The sequence below is a fragment of the Mirounga leonina genome, unplaced genomic scaffold (assembly GCF_011800145.1).
Source record: "Mirounga leonina isolate KUSES-001 unplaced genomic scaffold, KU_Mleo_1.0 Mir_129, whole genome shotgun sequence".
Taxonomy (NCBI): domain Eukaryota; kingdom Metazoa; phylum Chordata; class Mammalia; order Carnivora; family Phocidae; genus Mirounga; species Mirounga leonina.
The window spans coordinates 81,104,016-81,127,269 of record NW_023270323.1 but is presented as its reverse complement, the minus strand read 5'-3'; the positions used below and the strand labels follow the sequence as shown (position 1 = coordinate 81,127,269).

Below are 23,254 nucleotides of genomic sequence, written 5' to 3'. Positions count from 1 at the left end.
AGCTGGGGGACCCGCCGTGTGCGTGAAGGGCTGGACCTGGGGTGGGGCTGGGGGGTCCCTGCCGGGACACTGACCTTGTGGAGCTGGGGGACCTGCCACGTGCGTGAAGGGCTGGACCTGGGGTGGGGCTGGGGGGTCCCTGTCCCGGAAACTGGCCGCGTGGAGCTGGGGGGGCGGGGGCTCCTGGTGCTGCTCTTGCCTCGTGCAGTGAGCGTGTCCTTATTTCAGAGTGAACAGCTAGAGAAAGCAGATGGAGGTGACATTTCACAGCGGCACTCCTCGGATGGCGCCCTCCATGGCTTGGGGAGCGGAGTTTCCATCCACATGCAGGTGCCTGCTGGGGCCCAAGTGAGAAAACCTGGTGCAGAGAAACCCGGGCCGTTTGCTTGTGTGGACAAGGGCGCCGTAGTGCAGGGAAGTAGAGAAAGGAGAGGTTCAGGATGGGTCTTGCCGAGAGGAATACAGTGGTGGGGAAAGGGTGTTCTCCCTTTGTCCAGTGTCCTAGCTGTGAATGTCATGTGACCACTGGGCCCTTGAAATGCGCTGGGCCAAACTGACCTGTGCTTTGAGTATAGCACATGCTTGGGGTTCTCAGACTTCGTATCGGAAAAGCAACATGAACTATCTCAGGAACCTTACTGTTTACGAATTAAGATGGTAATATTTTTGGTGTTTTGGGTTAAATACAGATCACTAGGGTTAATTTTACCCTTCTAAAAAAAACCTTTTTAATGTGGCAAGCAGAAAACGTAACATTTACATATGTAGCTTACATTTTATTTCTATGGGACGGTGCTGATCTACACCAAGCTAAAATAAGAACTGGATGATGTGCTTATTCAATCAAGCTCAAAGGCTACATAGTTAAAGTAATATTTTATCAGTGTAACATTATTTCAATCTCTAATTATCTTTGAAATGATAAAAGCAGTGCATGGTTATGAATGTATTTTGATTGGTTAACTCAAACATTATGTAAATTAGTAGGTAGTTGTTTGTCTTTATTAACATTTTAAACGAGTTTCTTAGCTATAAAGAAGTCTTTAAGGTATTTCATTTGGAAAATTCCGATTGAGATAAAGATTAATGTTTGTGCAAAAGCCCACCATAAAACATTGCTATTTGTATCTTCACTGATCATTCGAAAATTTTCTTCACGGTCCTATGTGGAAGAGAAATAGGCAGGTTTAGTTCCTTACAGTATTTAACTGTGAATTTGAGGGGAAGGTGCTGCTGTATGCTTTGAAGATATTTAATATTTTCCAGTTAATATACCAAAGTGCAGTATCTGATTTTCTAAGTCAGGGTATGTTGTTAGCTAAAGACAAGGATTAGGGATGCCTGGGTGGCTCAGACGTTAAGCGTCTGCCTTTGGCTCAGGTCATGACCCTGGGGTCCTGGAATAGAGCCCCACATCGGGCTCCCTGCTCAGCGGGAAGTCTGCTTCTCCCTCTCTCTCTGCTTGTGTGCTCTCTCTCGCTCTCTGACAAATAAGTAAATAAAATCTTTAAAAAAAATAAAAATAAGGATTAAGAATCAACCTTAAATAAAACATATTTTTGTATTTTGATGGAAAATAGATGCTATTTGATCTATTATCTTATTCATTTTATTTCTCACCATCAAGCAAGTGAATGTCAGCCAACAGTGATAGATTTTCAAGATTGGGGTCCTACGGGTGCCTGGGTGGCTCAGTTGGTTAAGCGACTGCCTTCGGCTCAGGTCATGATCCTGGAGTCCCTGGATCGAGTCCCGCATCGGGCTCCCTGCTCGGCGGGGAGTCTGCTTCTCCCTCTGACCCTCCCCCCTCTCATGTGCTCTCTCTCATTCTCTCTCTCTAAAATAAATAAATAAAATCTTTAAAAAAAAAAAAAGATTGGTGTCCTTACTTTACTTCAAGCTGGGCACTGTCCTCCTCTTATTTTCCAGGTAAGGAAACTGGAGTCTGGATTTGACCCCATGTCTGACCAGAGTCCACTGAGCACAGTGACCCGGGAAACACACAGTGTCACAAGAATAAAACTGATCTAGAAAATGGGCATACGGAGCCTCTTCATACATGTTGGGTGTGTTTGGGAGCATTTATTCGTTCTATTAAGCCCACACCCCAGAGGCCAATGAGCTGCAGTCCCCTTTCCTAGAGGAGCTCACAGTCTGGCAGATAGTGAAAGATTGTTCTTTTCCTTCACCCCGAGTGTCCCCACAGTGCTAGCTCAGAGAGAATGACCGAGGAACAGGCAGTTTATCCTTTCTGTGGTTTGGGGGCTTTGTCTCCAGAATTGTGTTCCCGGCAGGAAGAGATAAAATAAGCTGAATAGGCACACTGACCCTTTGATAGTTCTGTTCTTTGACTATTTGCTCGATTTGCTCAATTAGATGTTCCAGCTTAAAGCTAACTTCATTAACTTTGTCCTTCGCTTGAGCAATGGCTGCATCAAGGTTATGTCGTCCAACTCGAACCTCTAAGTGGATCCGCTGTACAAACAGGAAAAAGGAAGAAGCCTTCTTAAAACCGCTCCACTCTGCGTTTCCCTTGTTGTGTCCCCCAACTCCTCTCCTGCATCTCTCCACCCCCCCTTCAAGAGCAGGCCCCACTTTGTTCTCCATCTCTCACTGCCTGTCTACCCCCTGCCCTACTCAGCAGTCTTCCTATGTAATAATCATTAGTTGGTGACCCACGGTCCTGAGATAGTACTTAGACCCTCCTGAACGTCAAATCTACTACTAGGTAAATGCTTTTGGCACTGAAAGAATTTGATTACTTTTAGGAAAATTTTCTTTACATATGACTAAATTTCTGATCCTAAAGTACAGATTTTCTTCGTCTGCTCTCAGCCCGTTCAGAAAATAACCGATCACCATCTGCCGTATAAGAGTTTTATTTATTGGAATTCCATTGTTAATTTACCCTCCAGTCTTTGCTTGTTTTCAGGCCTGAGTAATCACAGTTCTTTTAACCTTCCCTCATGGTTCTTGTTTTTCAAGGCCTTTAATCAACGCTGTAGCTCTCCTTTGAACCCCTTCCAAGCTCTCCAGCTCCCTCTTTGGTTGCTGCACTGAGATCTGGGCACAGGACTTTAATAAGTTTCTAGCCAGTCCGGGTGTAATGGTTCTGCATACCAACGTCATGCCTGAATAGTGCTGATGCTCTGTTCATCAACAAGGACATGGGAGGCATATACTCACCAGCTTACTCCCACCAAACGACACAAGCCTCGTAGAATTAGATTCCAAGCAAATGATGTGTTCGCCAGGTGAATGTGAAGTAAAATAGAACCTTCCTTGTGGGCCATATAACTTGGACAATAATACCTAGGATTAAGGATTTCCAGAGTTTAAGTTTATTATTCTCTACTTTCCCTTCTTAAAAATAGATCTCCCCTGTTAGTTTAGTAAGAAGTGTGCAGTTCCTAAAGAAGAAATGGTCAATAAAAATGAAAAATATTTATCCTTGTTGGTAAAAACAACGTGCACGCGCACGCGCACACACACACACCCAGAGTAAGATAGCCCTTATTTACTATCAGATTGGCAAAGATTTAAATAAAAGTGTCCAGGGATGGTATTGAGAAATACTATTTCTAAACACTGATTTGGAAATGTAAGTTGAACAACCATTTGGAAAGCAGTTCAGCAATATGTATTAAAAATTAAACTGGATGTGACCATTGACTCAGTGATTCTACCTACAGGAAGTTATTCTATGGAAATGCACAAGTAGACAAAATTATATGTAAAGTGATATTCAGTGTGGTGTTTTTTGTAATGGCAAAGTTGCATTCTTGGAATTACTTTAGTACCTTTTAGTAGGGGATTGACTAAATTTAGGCAAATCCAAATAAAGGAATGTTATGGGGCAAAGAAGAGACTATTGTACCCATATGTGTCCTGTACTAAAGATGTCCCCAATATCCTACACTACAGTAGTGTGTATAGGGCCCCATTTCTTATTAAAAAAATCATTTGTCAAGGTACAGGTGTGTGTGTGTGTTTCTATAAGTTTAGAAGAAGATTCTGAAGAATACACACAGAGTGGATCAAAAAACAAAACTCTGTTGTCTACAAGAAGCCCACTTGAAATAGAAAGACACATGTAGATTAAAAGTTAAGGGATGGAAAAAGATGTATATGCTAACTTTAACCTTACAAAAAAAGCCAGAATGCTCATATTAACGTCAGACACAGTAGACTTCAGATCAAGGAAGATTATCAGGGATAATCACATAATGGGGCATTACATAAAGACGAAGAGGTCAATTATCCAAGAAGACAAAACAATCCTTAATGGGTAAGCACCTAACAACCAAGCAAAATATATGAGGCAAAAACTGACAGGACTGCAGGAGGAGGAGGAGAGTCTGCTGTTGAAGCTGGGGTCTCTGACACCCCTCTGTCAGGAGCGGGCAGATCCAGCAGCAGGTCAGGAAGGACATCGCTGGACTCAGCAGCACCGTCAGTCACCTGCACATGGTGTTTGAGTACAGCCTGCTTCATCCAGCAACAGCCGAACACGCACGTTCTCAAGCTCACCTGGCGCACTCACCAAGACAGACCCCGTTCTGGCCACCAAGCACACCTTGACACATTTAAAATAGTAGAAACCCATCAACTGTATTTCAAAAAATAATAACGGTAACAGAAACCACACAAAGTCTGCTCTCAGAACACAATGGAGTTAAAGTAGAAATCAATAACAAAGATCCCAAAATATGTCGAGATTAAGCACATTTCTAAATAACACATGGTTTGAGGAAGAAATCCTAAGAGATTTAAAAACATTTTGAACTACGAGGGGATTCTGGGAAGATGGTGAGGTAGGCAGCACCAGGAGTCTGTCTTCCCATCCAGACCACAATTACACTGTTAGAATCCATCTGATGTAGCTATTTTGGAACTATGGAGTCTATTGAAGGCTTGCAATTTCCAGGGGAAGCCTCATGTGGTAAATTGTGGTTAACTTTGGTTGGTGTCGGCTCCGAGCACGGGAGCAGCTACCCAACCTCGTCCCCACCCCCAGCCAGGTGGCAGGCCGATGTGCGTGAGTTGCTGGACAACCTGCACGCAGCATGTGGAAGCCAGGGTGGGCAAAAAGGACCCTGTCCTCCAAATATGGAGAACCTTCATAATGGTCACACACAAGGGATCCTCCATAAGAATATTAGCAGATTTCGGGGTGCCTGGGTGGCTCAGTCGGTTAAGCATCTGACTCTTGATCTCAGTGCAGGTCTTGATCTCATCGTCATGAGATCAAGCCCTGCATTGGGCTCCATGCTGGGCATGGAGCCGCCTTAAAAAAAAAAAAAAAAAAAAGAATCACAGCAGACTTCTGATCAGAAACTTTGGAGACCAGAAGGCAGTGGGTTGGTACACTCAAAGGGCTAAAAGAAAAAAGGCCAAAAAACACAGGAAAAGATGCTCACCATCACTAATCATTAGGGAAATAATGGAATACAAAATGCATGTGTTTGTATGGTACGTATATGCTGTTACTGACTGCCCTGCCTACCCCACCAGCCATGTCTTTCCCTGGGGCTGTCAGTCACATGCCATAGGAATGGACATATGATCAAGGTGGGCAACTTAGAGTACCCCAGGCCCCCAGACACACTGACCCAAGTAAAAACAGAGGCCCTGTGGAGGTGCTGATAAGGACCATAAAGGAGGATCTCGTAAGACATTTTGAAACTAGGGCTGTCTCTTGTTCTTCAAAATGGGGAGAGCTTTCTTGAAAATCAGCCCTATGGGGTGAGAATTTTGTCTCTCTTAGGTCAGGAAGAGGGTAGGGTATATATTAGGCTCACGTTTAATATTTGTTGAATGCAGAATAAATTAAAATATTTTTCCTCCCTTGTAGAAGGGGGTATTAGATCAGGCAATTATATTTTTGAAGAATGAACCTTCTCTGTCTTAAAAATAGTGACTGGGATATTCTGTGACAGTTTTGAGCTCAACTAAAATTTGGATTCAGCGTTTAATAAGCCATGGAGACATTTCCAGATTGCTCATGAAAGAACAGAGGAGAATTAGGTTTTTGTATAACCAGGCAAAAAGCCCGAGAGGCAGGCTGTAGGGAGGGGAGGTAGCTACACGGACAGGCCCAGCAGAACCACCGTCAGGCAGGTGCTAGGTGCACCAGGAGAAGGTGCCATAGCAGCCAGGCTCAAGGGTCCCATCCATCCAGCTGGAGTGGAGTCTCTCCAGTGACCCCACTCCCAGTCTCCACAGGAGTGGAGGTGTCAGAATGTCTCCTGAGCTCGGATCAGGCAATCATCCAGTTTAACGAGAACAGGAACTTTGTATCCTCTCCTCCCCAGAGGAGATGCCTGTTCTGGTCTATGAGGTTTTGCTATCCATCCTTGCTGTCCCATGGGCACATCCCCAGGGCAGCTCTAAGTCCAAAGGGAAGTCGTTCTCACAACTGTGTTTGAGTGATTGGACTGAGCAAGTCAGGATCTTGAGCTGGCACAGTGGGGAACGGAGGTCACTGTTAACACCCACTGTACAGATGAGAAAACTGAGGACTGGAGCAGTCAACAACCTGCTGAAGATTGAGCTTGACAGTTTACACTTTAACTTGGCTCTGACTCCAACATTCACATTCTCTCCACTGGATCCTGGTACCTCTTCTACTCCTGCTAAACCCCTAATGAGGAAGCGGCCAGGGAGACCCAACAGACCGAGGGGCTGCCACGGAGGAGGGGGGAGACTGTGGCCCAGCAAGACCAGCGAATCTCAGGATGATGAGCACGAGGCCCATCATTTACATTGTTCTGAAATATTTTATGTTAAGGTCTCTGCTCTTGAGCTAGACAATAGGCTCACTGAAGGCAGGCACTTTCCACGTCTCTGTGTAGTCCCTTTATTCAGGACTAGACACATTAAAAATTGTCAGTTCTGGTTAATGAGTGCTTATGCGGAGGTTTTTCTTAAAGTTTGAGGGGATACATGATATATGAATTTTAGCAAATTAAAAATTTTAGTAACAAAACATAAAAGAATATTTTACCTCATCATTGTAAGTTCTAACAGTCACAAACATTCCCAAGCCAGGAGCAGATTCAAGGAAATCTTGTCTGCGTATGTCCCATTGCTGTATCTTGAAAGTCACTGTTTCAAAAACGTAAGACATTTATTATAAAACAGGTGGAGGAAGTAGTTGCACATGATTACTGATAAATGAGTTTACTTTGTTCAAATTATCCAAATCACAAAATACTGTGAGCGTGGTGATGAGGTCACGTAGCCAAGTGGGAAGACCCTGGGGTAAAGGGGAAGGCGTGGGCTCTTGGTCCAGCCCTCACTGTTGCTCCCCTCTGACTGCACCACTCTGGACTCAGGTCCCTCGGAAAATGGGGATAATATGTATCCCTCCTAAGTCTCAGAGTTCCGAGGACTACTGAAAAACTAAAAAGCCTGTGAAAGCTTTCTATCTAGAATGTAAACTTCGTGTGGGTCAGGACTTTCGCAGTGTCGCCTGGCAGATCGTCTTTGGCTTCTTCCTCCTCTAACTCACCCACACGATTCCTTCCTAAGGCGTAGGTGTGTCCTGTCGAGTCCTTCCTATGCCTGCCTTCGGAGGCTCCTGCTAAAGTTGGCGTCGTCACCGAAAGAGCCTCCCACTTCCTCCTTTTAGTATATGGAAGCATCATATGGCTTAACTTGCCCCTTGAACCCTGCAAGGTACAATGGTAATGAAAAAAGAGTTCGTGTTTATTGAGAGCCATCGAGAAATAGCTAACGGTGCCCTGTGCGCGCCAGGTACCATACTGAGCACTTAACCTGTCGTCCCACTGGTTCTTCATGTACTCCGAGGAGGTATTTTTATTCCTTCACCAAGTCAGTATGTAATGAGTTCCTTCCACGGCAAGAGCCCTGCTCTCGGAGCTGAGGACAGAAGTGAACAAAATAGATAGGCACTATCTTTGTTTCCATGGAGCTTTTGTACAGACAGCAAGGAAATAAGTATTTAATGTGGGAGACGTTAGGAATGCTGTGAGCGAAAGCAAGTGAAAGGGATAGGAGACTTTGAGTATTATATGGGGAAGTCAGTGAATGCTCCTCTGAAGTTTGAGCAAAGACCCAAAGGAACAGGGGAGGAAAATATGTATATGTTTTACACTAAGTATACTTACAAATATGTTCAAATTATATCTCTACATCACACTCAGTGCTAATGATTTGCCAAGCATTCTAAGGAATTTATACACATAGTCTGAATTTTCATGACAACACTATGTTAGTGATATTATACATTTTTAAAGATTTATTTATTTATTTTAAAGGGGGGAGGCAGGGGCAGAGGGAGAGAGAATCCCAAGCAGACTCTGCACTGAGCACGGAGCCCCACGTGGGGCTCGATCCCACAGCCCCAAGATCATGACCTGAGCCAAAACCGAGAATCCAACGTCCAACTGATTGGGCCACGAAGGCGCCCCAGTGATACTATTTTATGACAATTTTGCCTATGATGAAACCAAAAGATAGAAAAAGTAATTTGCTTAGGTCACACAGCTAGCAAGTGGCCGAGTCAAGATTCAATGCAGCAGGGTCAGGGCTTTCCCCTTTCTACCACACAATGCTGGCTCCTTCTGGGGAAAGATGGTTCCATGTGGGGTCGCATGCCAAGGTCCTGGGGCAGGAGCATGCCTGGGGACCCAAGGAACTGCGGAGTGGCTGCAGTGAGGAGCGCGGGGAGAGAATGGTGTGAGATGTGGTGGGAGCGGGCAGGGCCCGATCACGGAGGGCCTGCACCTTCATTGTAAGGGCCTGGGGAAGCGGTGGGTCGAGGGAGTGGAACGATGTGGCTTTCAGTCTGCAATATTGGTTGTGTGGGGACAAGCGTGCAGGATCCAGAATGGAATCACTCGGACCAGGCCCAAGTGGAGGAGGTTGTAAAGGGTGTTGTGTTCTGCATTATTGTCCTGACTTTACAGGTTGGAAACTGAATCCCGGATGACGTAGCTCGAGAGCTGTAGAGGCTGAATTAGCACCAGCTAGTCTGATCCAGAGCCCGGAGCCCCAGGTCCGGGGCCACGGGCCTCCCTGGAAGGCAAGGACACTAGTCGCTGACAGGGGCCTCAGACAGGAATGTCCCTGGGTGCTGACTGTAGGGCCGCCCCTACAAAGTGAGGCACTGGGGTTGGAAGCCCTACAGATCCCATTTCCTGGGAGGGGAGCATCGGCAGCAACCTCTCGGCCGGTCCTGTGCTTAGTCGAAGGCATCTTTGACTTGTACTGGCCCTTTGTCCCCGCAGTTTTTAACTGGTATTAATGTATGTTCTGTACTGACTCCTGATGGTCTTTTAAAAAGTATCACTTTTATAGTTCTCTGATTACAGATGCTTTACCTCTTTGGTTAGATTTATTCCTCGGTATCTTATGGTTTTGGGCGCAATCGTAAATGGGATCGACTCCTTAATTTCTCTTTCTTCTGTCTTGTTGTTGGTGCATAGGAATGCCACTGATTTCTGTGCACTGATTTTATATCCTGCCACTTTACTAAATTCCTGTATGAATTCTAGCGGTTTTGGGGTGGAGTCTTTTGGATTTTCCAAAAAAAGTATCATATCATCTGCAAAGAGTGAGAGTTTGACTTCTTCTTTGCCGATTCTGATGCCCTTTATTTCTTTTTTTGTCTGATTGCTGTGGCTAGGACTTCTAGTACTATGTTGAATAGCGGGAAGATCCAAAGAAATGGAAGAACGTTCCATTCTCATGGATCAGAAGAACAAATATTGTGAAGATGTCAATGCTACCTAGAGCAATCTACACATTCAATGCAATCCCCATCAAAATACCATCCACTTTTTTCAAAGAAATGGAACAAATAATCCTCAAATTTGTATGGAACCAGGAAAGACCCCGAATAGCCAGAGGAATGTTGAAAAAGAAAAGCAAAGCTGTCATCATCAAGACAGTATGGTACGGCACAAAAACAGACACATAGATCAATGGAACAGAATAGAGAGCTCAGAAATGGACCCTCAACTCTATGGTCAACTAATCTTCAGCAAAGCAGGAATGTCCAATGGAAAAAAGACAGTCTCTCCAACAAATGGTGTTGGGAAAATTGGACAGCCACATGCAGAAGAATGAAACTGGACCATTTCCTTACACCACACACAAAAATAGACTCAAAATTGTTGAAAGACCTAACTGTGAGACAGCAGTCCATCAAAATCCTAAAGGAGAACACAGGCAGCAACCTCTTCGACCTCAGCCACAGCAACTTCTTCCTAGAAACATCAAACGCAAGGGAAGCAAGGGCAAAAATGAACTATTGGGACCTCATCAAGATAAAAAGCTTTTGCACAGCAAAAGAAATAGTCAACAAAACCAAAAGACAACCGACAGAATGGGAGAAGATATTTGCAAATGACATAACAGATAAAGGGCTAGTATCCAAAATCTATAAAGAACTTATTAAACTCAACACCCAAAGAACAAATGATCCAATGAGGAAATGGGCAGAAGACATGAACAGACATTTTCCCAAAGAAGACATCCAAATGGCCAACAGACACATGAAAAAGTGCTCAACATTGCTTGGCATCAGGGAACTACAAATCAAAACCTCAATGAGATACCAGCTCACACCAGTCAGAATGGCTAAAATTAACAAGTCAGGAAATGACAGATGTTGGCAGGGATGCGGAGAAAGGGGAACCCTCCTACACTGTTGGTGGGAATGCAAGCTGGTGCAGCCACTCTGGAAAACAGTATGGAGGTTCCTCAAAAAGTTGAAAATAGAGCTCCCCTATGACCCAGCAATTGCACTACTAGGTATTTACCCCAAAGATACACATGTAGTGATCCAAAGGGGCACCTGCACCCCAATGTTTATAGCAGCAATGTCCACAATAGCCAAACTGTGGAAAGAGCCAAGATGTCCATCGACAGGTGAATGGATAAAGAAGATGTGGTGTATATATACAATGGAATATTATGCAGCCATCAAAAATTTGAAATCTTGCCATTTGCTACAACATGGATGGAACTAGAGGGTATTATGCTAAGCGAAATAAGTCAATCTGAGAAAGACATGTATCATATGACCTCACTGATAAGAGGAATTCTTTTTTTTGTTAATTTTTAAAATTTATTTATTCATGAAAGTCAGAGAGAGAGAGAGAGGCAGAGGCAGAGGGAGAGAAGCAGGCTCCCCGCCTAGCAGGGAGCCTGATGCGGGACTCGATCCCAGGACCCTGGGATCATGACCTGAGCCGAAGGCAGACGCTTAACCATCTGAGCCACCCAGGTGCCCCGATATGAAGAATTCTTAATCTCAGGAAACAAACTGAGGGTTGCTGGAGTGGTGGGGGGTGGGAGGGATGGGGTGCCTGGGTGATAGACATTGGGGAGGGTATGTGCTATGGTGAGTGCTGTGAATTGTGCAAGACTGTTGAATCACAGACCTGTACCTCTGAAACAAATAATACATTATATGTTAAAAAAAAAAAAAAGAAGAAGAAGAAGGTAGCAGGAGGGGAAGAATGAAGGGGGGAAATCGGAGGGGGAGACGAACCATGAGAGACGATGGACTCTGAAAAACAAACAGGGCTCTGGAGGGGAGGGGGGTGGGAGGATGGGTTAGCCTGGTGATGGGTATTAAAGAGGCCACGTTCTGCATGGAGCACTGGGTGTTATGCACAAACAATGAGTCATGGAACACTTCATCTAAAACTAATGATGTAACCTATGGTGATTAACATAACATAATAATAAAAAAATAAATAAAATTAAAAAAAAAAAGTACTGTTGACAGTTCTAGAGAAGATGGACTAAGTCCACTCCACCGCATGCCTCCTCTAATTACAATGTGTGAAACCCGAAGCCTCTGAAAGGTGTAAAAGGAGGCTGGCTGCGACCCTCAGGACTCAAAGCCGACTCAGCCCAACGCAGTGTTTCCCCCATGCGCCTCCCCTGCTTGCGTGCAGGGCACTCTGTGCCCGAACGTGAAGAATGGGAGGGAAGCTGCCTCCTCTAGCCCAGGGATCCACCTCAGGATCAGCCGGGGATCCGCCTCAGGACCTGTCCAAGGATCAGCATCAGGATCAGCCCAGGGATCCCCTCAGGACCGGCCCAGGATCGGCCTCGGGACCAGCCCAGGATCCACATCGGGATCGGCCCAGGGATCCGCCTCGGGATCAGCCCAGGGATCCGCCCCGGGATCGGCCCCGCTGAGGCCTCCTGCCCCACATGAGCCCTGTGGGGGAAGCTGCGCTGAGGGAAGGACAGGAGGAGCAGCACCCCTGCACCACAGGATCGACGGGGCTCCAGGGAGGAGGGGGCTGGAGACCGGACCCTCCAGCCTGCTCTGCAGTCCCAGCGGCCTCCGAGCAGCCGGGCACGGAGCCCAGGAATTACTGCTCGGAGGCTCGGAGGCTCCGAATGTGGTGTGAGTTCCCAGCCTGGCCACGGAAGAGAGTGTCTCAGAACTCAAGGCTCCGGACCTAAGAGCACAGCGCCAGCTACTCCTGCCAAACCGCGCGTCGCTGCGGACAAACCGGGACGAACGCGCAGGGCTGTCGCCGAGCTAAGCAGAGGAGGAAGGGGGACAGGGAGGGCGCCCGAGGCACAAAGTCCACTCGGGTAAACTGAGCGGGAACTGCAGTAGCTTCTCATTGGCCGGGCTGTGACTGTCTCTCATTGGCCGGGCTGTGGCAGTCTCTCATTGGCCGGGCTGTGACTGTCTCTCGTTGGCCGGGCTGTGACTGTCTCTCGTTGGCCGTGCTGTGACTATCCTTCATTGGCCGGGCTGTGACTGTCTCTCGTTGGCCGTGCTGTGACTATCCTTCATTGGCCGGGCTGTGACTGTCTCTCGTTGGCCGGACTGTGACTGTCTCTCATTGGCCAGGCTGTGACTGTCCTTCATTGGCCGGGCTGTGACTGTCTCTCATTGACCGGGCTGTGAATGTCTCTCATTGGCCGGGCTGTGACTGTCTCTCGTTGGCCGGGCTGTGAATGTCTCTCGTTGGCCGGGCTGTGACTGTCTCTCATTGGTCGTGTTGTGGCTGTCTTCTCGTTGGCCGGGCTATGACTGTCTCTCGTTGGCCGGGCTGTGGCTGTCTCTCATTGGCCGGGCTCTGACTGTCTCTCATTGGCCGGGCTGTGACTGTCCTTCATTGGCCGGGCTGTGGCTGTCTCTCGTTGACCGGGCTGTGGCTGTCTCTCGTTGGCCGGGCTGTGACTGTCCTTCATTGGCCGGGCTGTGACTGTCTCTCATTGGCTGGGCTGTGACTGTCTGTCGTTGGCCGGGCTGTGGCTGTCTCTCGTTGGCCGGGCTGTGGCGGTCTCTCATTGGCTGGGCTGTGACGGTCTCTCGTTGGCCGGGCTGTGGCTGTCTCTCGTTGGCCGGGCTGTGACTGTCTCTTGTTGGCCGGGATGTGACTGTCCTTCATTGGCCGGGCTGTGACTGTCTGTTGTTGGCCGGGCTGTGGCTGTCTCTCGTTGACCAGGCTGTGAATATCTCATTGGCCGGGCTGTGACTGTCTCTCGTTGGCCGAGCTGTGACTGTCTCTCGTTGGCCGGGCTGTGACTGTCTCTCGTTGGCCGGGCTGTGACTGTCCTTCATTGGCTGGCTGTGGCTGTCTCTCATTGACCGGGCTGTGACTGTCTCTCATTGGCCAGGCTGTGACTGTCTCTCGTTGGCCAGGCTGTGACTGTCCTCCATTTGCCGGACTGTGACTGTCTCTCGTTGGCCGGGCTGTGGCAGTCTCTCGTTGGCCGGACTCTGACTGTCTCTCGTTGGCCGGGCTCTGACTGTCTCTCATTGGCCAGGCTGTGACTGTGTCTCATTGGCCGGGCTGTGACTGTCCTTCATTGGCCGGGCTGTGACTGTCTCTCGTTGGCCGGGCTGTGACTGTCTCTCGTTGGCCAGGCTGTGACTGTCCTTCATTGGCCGGGCTGTGGCTGTCTCTCGTTGGCTGGGCTGTGACTGTCTCTCGTTGGCCGGGCTGTGACGTCTCTCGTTGGCCGGACTCTGACTGTCTCTCGTTGGCCGGGATGTGACTGTCCTTCATTGGCCGGGCTGTGACTGTCTCTCATTGGCTGGGCTGTTGCTGGGGGAGGAGGAAACCTTCCTTCTTCCTGCTGGGATGGTAGAGTGGTAGCTAAGGTAATATCCAGGTGCAAGGTGCGTCTCTTCCTGTTGGGTCTGCGGTTGACCGGTAGTGGTAGGGCCGGAGCTCCCCCTGCCTGCCTCCAGACTCCATTCTAAAGGACAAAAAAATATATCTGGAAAGTGGAGAGAAACCCTGCATCACTGTCAGGGGAATGACAGTTTGAATGACAGCACAGTTCTCATCAGAAACATGGAGACCAGAAGGAAGTGGCACATGTTGACGAAAGAATTGTCACACTTTATCCACGAAAAGTATCCTTCAGAATGAAGGCAAAATATTCTTAGGTCAAGGAGAACTAAGAATTGTTCACTAGAACACCTGCTTTAAGATAATTGCTAAAGGGAGTTCTTCAAAGAAAATGATAAGGAAATTTGGAACACCAGGAATGAAGAGAAAATAATGGAAAGAGTAACTAGGGAAATGACAACAGAGCATTCTCTATTCTTAAAATTGTTTGACAGTTGAAAGCAAACAATATATATAATATTGTCTTGGGCGCCTGGGTGGCTCAGCCATTAAGCATCTGCCTTCGGCTCAGGTCATGATCCCAGGGTCCTGGGATCGAGTCCCACATAGGGCTCCCTGCTCGGCGGGAAGCCTGCTTCTCCCTCTCCCACTCCCCCTGCTTGTGTTCCCTCTCTCACTGTGTCTCTCTCTGTCAATCAAATAAAATCTTTAAATATATATATATAAAATATTGTCTGATGTGGTTCTCAAAGTATGTAGAGATTATATTTAAGACAACTATATTATAAGGGGTGAGGAGGGCAAAGGCACATGGCCGTAGGTTTCTACATTCCTCTTGAAATGACAAATATGGATCCTTGTAGACTGTGATAAGTATGCGTATCATATTGTAATCCCTAGAGCAACCACTAATAAAAACTATACAAAGATATATAGTGAAAAATACTATAGATAAAGCAAAAATGGGATATTACAAAACATTCAAGTGACCCACAGGAAGCTAGAAAATGGAAAATGGGAACAAAAAGCAGAGGGAGCAAAAAGAAAAAAAATAATAAAATAGCAGATCTAAATCCTGACAATATACATGTAATAATTACATTACATGTAAATGGTCTAAACAGAGATTAGGCAAAGATTGTCCGAGTTGATTTTTTTAATGACCCAACTATTATGTAGTGTACAAGAAAGTCACTTTGGATATAAAAAAGTTAAAAGTAAAAGGATAAAAAAGGCATACCATTCTGGTGTTAATAAAAGAAGGCTTGAGGGCGCCTGGGTGGCTCAGTTGGTTGAGCGACTGCCTTCGGCTCAGGTCATGATCCTGGAGTCCCGGGATCGAGTCCCGTATCGGGCTCCCTGCTCGGCAGGGAGTCTGCTTCTCCCTCTGACCCTCCTCCCTCTCATGCTCTCTGTCTCTCATTCTCTCTGTCTCAAATAAATAAATAAAATCTTTTAAAAAATTAAAAATAAAAGAAGGCTTGAGTGGTTCTATAAGTATCAGAGAAAGTAGACTTCAGAGCAATGAAAATTACCAAGGACAAAGAGTGACATTACATAATGATAAAGGGGTCCTTTCACTCAGAAGACAACCATCGTAAAGGCATAAACAGTTTGAAAACACATGAAGTAAAACAACTGAAAGGAAAAGTAGACAAATGCACAATTGTGGTCAGTAATGGAGGGAAAACCAGCCGACAGGTAGAAGGGCTGAGCACCCCAACCGGCAGGACCGACCTGACATCACAGAGCACGCCCCCCAAGAGTGGAATCCACGTTTCCTTTCCAGGACATAATGGAACGTTCACCAACTCGAGCAAGAAAGCCCCCAACCTGATCAGGCCCCTTTGCTGAAGCAGCTGAATGTTCTGGAAGGAGCACAAGACCAGGCGGGAGGACCACTTTGCAAATGTTTGGCCACCTGGAAATCTCAGTTTCCTGTGTTTCCCATCCTGTGAAACACCCCAGATCTTCCTCCTGGCCCGCTTCCAGCACCCTCCCGCCGCCTCTCCTATGGGAATGGTCAGCATCTCGGTCTTTGCACCGCCAACTGCCCTAACCCCTCTGCATCGCTCCCTTGGCACCCTGCCTCTTGCTGGGGTGGTGGGGGCGCCCCCCCATTCCTCTGGGACTTTCCTCTTGTTGCTGTCCCCACACTTGCCCATACTGGACTATTCTTGTCAGCATGCTGGGTCTTCTAGCAGCTGGGCAGTCCCCTCGTCTGCACTCTGTGAGGGGCTAGAGCTCAGGGGGCACTGCATTCCTCTCTCGTGGGCCTCTTGGGCCCGACAAGAAGCTGAGGGCAGGGCTTGGCTCAGTAAGGTTTTGTGAATGAGTGAGTGTCCCACAGGACATGTTCAAGGGAGATTTTGAATGAATGAGTGCCAATCGGGCCCATTGTTAAAACGCCAGTGTTCCTGGCATAGTGCCTTGAGTTATCAGAATGAGTGAGAGTGGTTTCTGCTTGCTTTTCCATTTTCTGCTGGCCCTGAGCATGCCCCCCTGCAGCCCCCCGCAGCCCCAGAGGCCGGAGGGGAGGGAAGGCGGGAGGTGTCATGGCCCGGGGCTGCCACCAGATGGCAGCAGAGAAGCACCGCTCACCAGGAGCCGCCGAGGGACTGGTCACCGCGTGGGGACGAGCACTTCCAGAGGGGACAGGCTGCCTTGTCCTGCTTCTCACCACGCGTCCTCCTGGCTAGGAGCAGGGACACTCGGGCAAGGCCCTGCCTTGAGCTGCGCTTCACGGTCCCCTTGGATCAAGCCCGGGTAGTAATGGTCTCTTAGCATGTGAAGAGTCCGTGTTTAATGCAGAACTTAGCGGGTCGTGTCCTAAGCGCTGTGTAAGCACTTGATCAATGATTTCTGACCTTATTATTGGGCTTTTCATGTGCAGTGTCTTCCCTCAGCTCCCACGGAACCCTACAACCCCGTGACGTGGGGAGAATGATACCCATGCGTACCAGTGAGGAGCCTGAGGCTGAAGGCGCTGAACGGCTTATCGGAAACCATCAGCTAATAAAAGGCCAAGCCAGGGTTAAAACTCAGCTTGATTTCCAAATCGAGGGCCTTGGCCCCCTCACCTCAAACTACAGCACTCACCCCATGGTCTTGGAGTGTGCTTGCGTGTGCGTGCGTGTTAAAGCCCAGATGTGGTTCGTGCGGCATCTCCTCGGGCTTGGCTCTGTGCCCTCCCCCCGAGCCTCCCAGGCGCCCTCCGTGGCTGTTTCTCTCAGCGGGTCCTGGTCGGGAGCTGCCGGGTGCCAGGCAGGCGCGGGCACATGCCTCTCCTGGTCTCCCGGGGACCTGGAGCACATCGGGTCAGGCACTCAGCCCTGACCCGTGACCCCTGATGTGGTCGTGCATTCCGCCCCAGACTGAGTCCTTGGGGCTGGGACCGGGGACCACTGGGTTGGTTTCAGACAAGTAAAATGCATTTTAGTAAAATCTTAGTAAGTAAAAATCCCCTCTAGAGGTTTTTGGTATTCAGGATTATCCTTTAGTCTCTTTCCTATAAGTACACATTACCTATCTTACAAAAAGTGAAATCACACTGTTATGTACTATCTGTAACCTGATTTTTCCACCCAGTTTTTTGCGACCACCTTTCTATGTGCTTAAACACTCTTCTGTAACCTCAAGTCTAGTGTATTCCGAGAGCTGAAGAAAGACTGTCCAGTGCTGAGCCCAGAGCTTTGCCGTCAGCATTTGAGGCGTGAGCAAAGGAATGAAGGCACACAGGTGGTGCTGAAAAGCCGAATCGTCTGGTTGACCCCCAGCGCCCTCAGCAGTGGTTACGAATGTAGAGCGATGTGTTCCGGAACGCTCCAGGGGAACGCTCCCGAGGACCCTCTGTTTCCCTACACACCTGTGAACCGTTCGGAGATTCCGTGTCGAGGGAGCACGGCGAGGTGGGGTGTGGCAGACGGGAGGCGCACACGCACGTCCCACGCCCATCATCAGAGTGTAGCTCAACCCCAGGACCACAGGACCGCCCTGCTCGAGACATCCTCGCATCCCGACCGCCCCCACTCGCCGCCTGCCTCCCGAAGGCAACGGGCCCGGGCCTTGCGAGGACAGAGGCGTCTTGTGTCTGCAAAGCCCGCCTCAGCCCCTCCCGCCAGCGTGTGTGGGCCGTTGTGGGCATGCGGACCTCGCGCTGTGCGGCCACTCGCAGGCCGCTGTGGGCAGAGGCGACTCCTTTACGTTCGTCTGTTGACGGGCGTCTGAGCCACGTCCGGTCTCTGGCCGTTGCTGATCATGCCACCGTGAGGATTTTGAGGCACGTGGACACACGTCTGCATCTCTGTCGCGAGTTTCCTGTGCTCACCTGGACCACGGGGAGACGGGTACTAGTGGGGAAATCCGTGGCCTGGTGTGTGAGGGCCCTGGTCGGCTTCCACACGATTTGGGGGCTGCGGCATCTCCTTGGGCTTGGCTCTGTGCCCTCCCCCCGAGCCGTGAAGTCGAGTACCTTCCCATCTACTTCCCGGCAGCTTGGGTCTCCTCCCTTAAGAAGTGTCCGTTGGTCCTTGCCCATCTTTCTGTCCCACGAGCGCAAGCTCGTCCTCCATGCTGGTTTGCGGTTTTCGGCGTGCAGGTCGTGCACATCGTTGCCCTTACATTTATTCTTGGGTACTTGTCGCTCTGTCACTGAGGAGAAATGATTACAAGGGCAGGCATTTCTCCGGAACTGGTGTTGGTGGGAACTGTGGGTGTTTGCAAAGCCCTTGCGGCAAGGCAAGGTGTCAAGTGAAATTATAACAGTCTGGGGCAGAAGCACATTTCCTCGACCAGGAGAAACAGCCACCACGATCCGTGTGCATGCAGCCACGAGGACGCTGTCGCCGCCCCACTCTGGACCCTCCACGCCCCTTTCCCAGCTGCTTGCGTGCCCCGGGCTCTGCTGCGACCTGTGAGTGCCGAGAAGCGCCTTGTGCAGGGGAGCAGGGGGTGGGGAGGGACCGTGAGCCTTAGAGACCCCTGCCCAGTGGGTGGTGTGGGACGACACCTGCCAGGAGGTGGGACACACCACGGGGGACATCTTATCCATTGTTTCAATGTTCTAAAAATCATGGTAAAATACATGTAACAAAATGTAACATTTTAGCCACTTTTTAGGTGCCCAGCTCAGTAGCATCCGATGTGTTCACACAGGGGTGCCACCATCACGACCGTCGCTCTCCAGACGTCTCCATCCTCTGAAGCAGAAACTGTCCCCGTTTAAGCAGTGCCCCTCCCTGGCACCTGGTCCCCTCTGCTCTACTTTTGGCTTATTGAATCCAGCTCGCCTCGGGGGCCTCACACGCGTGGAGCCGTGCAGGGCTGATCCTTCTGTGGCCGACGTGGTTCGGCAGGCATGATGCCTTTCGGGCTCACCCCTTTGAGGCAAGTATCAGAATATCATTGTTACTTATTTCATTCCTTCTTGTGACTAAATCACATTCCATTGTGTGGATACCGCATTCCGTCTCTCCGTCCGTCTCCTGACGGACACTTGGGAGCCTCCACGCTCGGCTGTTGTGGATGGTGCTGCAGTGACCATGGGGGGTGCCTGCCCCCGACAGCCTGCCATCGCTCCTGTGGGTGTCTCCTCAGCGATGGAAGAGCAGAGTCGTATGTCTGCGGTATTACCGTAAGTTCCTCGCCCCCCTCCCCGCCCTGGCTCAGCCTGACCCTGGGCTTCACCTGAAATGTCACCTGGCCTGGCTACTTTCCCTCTGTCTCCTAAGAGCATCTCCCCACTAGAATCCTTGGCTCAGGGTCGGCTTCCGAGGGTGCCTGAGCTGAGACACCCCTGAGGAGTGGTGTGGTCTCCCATGAAGACAAGGGTGGATGGGACGCCTGGGGGGCTCGGTGGGTTGGGCATCTGCCTTCGGCTCAGGTCATGATCCCAGGGTCCCGGGGTCGAGTCCCGAGTTGGGCTCTCTGCTCAGTGGGAAGACAGCTTCTCCCTCTCCCTCTGCCGCTCCCCCCACTCAAGCTCTCTCTCTTTCTCTCTGTCAAATAAATAGATAAAAATCTTTAAAAACAGAAACAAAAAACAAGACAAGGTTGGAGCTGCTCTAGTGGACGAATGAGATTGATCTGTAACTTGGTGATGCCTTCCTCTTCTCCTGTCTCCTGTTTCTAACAAGGTCTGTACTCTGAAGAAAAAACAGAAACCCTGGGTACTTTGGCAAAGTGAATCAAATCCAGGGACCTTTTGAGCAGGACCATCCAGGAGCAAAATTTCATTGGTTCTGAATTCTAATCATTTTCTTTCTGATGAGCAGTCTCCCACATTATGGTCACTGTGCTCCCTGGCACATTGCTCTTCCCCTCGGTGCTTGCCTCTTACAAACTACCAACAGCCTTGTTTGAAGAACGTCTCCAAGGACCAGCAAGCGGTGGTTTAAAGCTCATCAGAACAGCTGCCCCCACCAAGTTCCCTCCCTCTCCTCTTATCTCTCCCCCAGAAAGGCCGCACTCCCTTTTTCCATTCTTGACAATCTAGATTATTATTATATTACCAGCAGCCACAGAGCTACTCACCCAAGAGTCACACGTCCCCTGGGATGAGAGAGCTGGGGTCAGGGGGCATGAGCCAACACTCAGAGTATGTCCTGTGTGTCTGGCTGCATTCTAAGAGCTTTGCAAATATTAATTCCATCATCATCATGACAAGAGGAAGCAGGTATCATTATTATTTTTATCCCATTTGACAAATGAAGCGAGAGGTTCAGTAGCTTGCCCAAGGGCACAGGGTTCTTAGGCCGCCCTGCTCGCACCGCAGCAGCCCTGGGCGTCCCCACACCACCCTTTGCCCATTCTGCTCCTCCCCAGCCCGGCCTCACACTGCCGTCTCTGGCTTTGGCGCCACGATTCTCTGTATGCGTTTGAAGTTCAGCGGGATGGGTCCATATTCTCTGCCATAAAACACCCAAGCGTAATGGCTAAGACAAATGGAGAGGAGAACCTGGCACTAGTCAATGTAAGTTAGAATTGGACGTAAAAATACACGATCGGCTCTTACGGAGAATACTACTAGATTTAGATTCTGCTGTTTTTTCCTCTTTTGTATTGAAATCAGGGAATTTGATGTCAATTGGATTTGAACATTAAACATACTGTATTTGCCATACAATTCTGAAACCCATGGGCACCTGTTTCTTTCTCAGGAGGCCAGTTAAGCTCAGCCACGTGGAGATGTGCTTGGTGGCAGTGTGGGAAATGTGCAGAAGTCACTGGGCCGATAGCCGGATTCACGGGGCCTTCGCTTAGAAAGCAGTCTCGGTTCTGCACATGTGTGCACGTCCAGCACTACTCGCTGCCAGGCGGGCGCGTGGGGCTGCAGAGGCTGAGGCTCAGAGACACTTCAACATTTGCTGTTTCGCACGGTTGCACTGGACCAGGCCGGAGACATCACTTATCTTTTGAGAATTCAACCCTAATTAGCATGATTAATGGTATCAGAAATTCTTTCACTTAAGGAAAGCTGACAACCAGAAAAACAAATTAGGCTTGGATTCTGTGGTGTTGTATCTTTGTTTGCCGGTTTATGAATTAATGCAATTCACTCCAAAGGCTATTTCCATGTTAGGTTCGCATAACTCGACAAACCGTCTCAAGAGGAAACCATACAGCGTGAAACTCACCACCGAGTGATATATACACCAAGAAATTAGCGTCGTACCATAAAATGACATACTGAGTTCAACATTCAATGGAGCACGTCGTACATACCTGTTATCAGTGTGTCTCTTGGAATGTCTTCCATGATGCATTTCTCCTCTCGTTCCCCTACATGGAAATAAAAAGCAGTTGAAAGTGAAAAATGAAAACTTAAGACAAATGTTAACGTTTGCATCTCTGCTGCTTTAGCCACTCCTCATAGCACTTTCCTCGAAATGGATCAATTACAAGTGGTACTGCCCATGGAGTGCTTGCAGCTCATTGGATAATTCTGCAAATTGATTTCTGTGAGAAGGGCCATATGGTGGCAACACGTAGGCAGGTGACTGCCGCAAATCCCAGGGAACAAGATAAAAAGGTGTCTGAACCTTGGGGCCTTTCCAAGCGCAGTGACGTCAAAGTTTCTTCTGATCTCTTATTTTTTAAGGATTTTGAAGAGAAGCCCTAAGTACCGAGCCCAGCATGTGCCCAGCACCGGCCCGCGCTGTGCCATCCTGACCCAACCAAGTTGGCCATTCTGTGGTTGTTTCTACTCTTTGGCAGGAGGTGAGGGAGGAGGAAGTGAGCATCGGGCCAGGGGGTGAGAACCAAGGACAAGGGTGCAGGGGAGGGGAGGTCAGTGTGGACTAGGAAGAGGTGGGAGCCCCAGTTTAACAGAGGCCTCACCACAGATGAGACTCTAAGTCTGTTTTCTTGCAAAAAGGAGGAAGTTGAAATCACCAAGTGTGGTCCCATAGGTCCTTCCAGCTCTGTCATACAATGATTTCTTTTTAAACCTTTTATTTTGAAATATTTATAGACTCAGAAAAAGTTGCAAAAATAGTAGAGAGTTCCCCTGTACCCATCACCCAGCTCCCCACCCCCTTGGTGACGCCTTACGGAGCTCAGGGGGTAGTAACTGCATCCTGGAAACTGGGAATTTGACATGTCAAGAGCACAGGGAACTGGACCACAGAGCTCACATGGATTTCACACTCTTTCTTTAAAAATATGGGTGCACTGTCAAGTGGATGCTTCAGCAAGTAATTATGAACACTCTTGAGACAAGCGGGGAAATGGAGAAATACAGCATCATGGTTTGGGGTAAAAAATTGGCATTCTATGCCCTGGGATGTTTCACTGAATTGTATTTTATTTTTTTTACTTTCATTTTTACTTTTTACAGGAGCCCGAAGCATATTAAATTAAAGAAATCTGTGTGTAATGTGAGTAACTCAGTTTGTTGAGCATCTGACTCTTGATCTCAGCTCAGGTCTTGATCTCAGGGTTGTGAGTTCAAGCCCCACCTTGGGCTCTGCGCTGGGCATGGAGCCTACTTAAAAAAAGGCAAAAAATAAAAAACAAAAATAAATTTTAAAAAATTAAAGAAATGTGATGTGAAAACGGAAGGCAGTGGGTGGCCAAATGGGTGGGGAAGATACTTTGGAATAGGAGAGACTTTCTTATTCGATTATGGGTAGGAGTGACTTTGGCATGTGGAAGGGTCATTTCTT

At 48.6% G+C, this 23,254-nt stretch overlaps 1 protein-coding gene across 1 annotated transcript; it reads right to left on the bottom strand.

Moving 5' to 3' along the window:
- Positions 1 to 938: 938 nt before the first annotated feature.
- On the bottom strand, positions 939 to 21,941 carry LOC118010304 (transmembrane emp24 domain-containing protein 11). The gene is made up of 5 exons (XM_035004452.1): positions 21,813 to 21,941; positions 7,007 to 7,107; positions 3,187 to 3,312; positions 2,329 to 2,475; positions 939 to 1,162 (listed from the first exon to the last, which is right to left on the bottom strand). The coding sequence occupies exons 1-5, from the start codon at positions 21,934 to 21,936 to the stop codon at positions 1,013 to 1,015; spliced, it is 648 nt and encodes a 215-aa protein (XP_034860343.1). The 5' UTR covers positions 21,937 to 21,941; the 3' UTR covers positions 939 to 1,012.
- Positions 21,942 to 23,254: the final 1,313 nt, after the last annotated feature.

Coding starts and splice junctions, on each gene's coding strand:
- LOC118010304 (XM_035004452.1), bottom strand. CDS start 21,936: ATGCAAACGTTAACATTTGTCTTAAGTTTTCATTTTTCACTTTCAACT. Junction 7,108..21,812: donor AAGAGACACACTGATAACAG/GTATGTACGACG, acceptor TTTTTGAAACAG/TGACTTTCAAGATACAGCAA. Junction 3,313..7,006: donor TTAGAACTTACAATGATGAG/GTAAAATATTCT, acceptor CCTTAATCCTAG/GTATTATTGTCCAAGTTATA.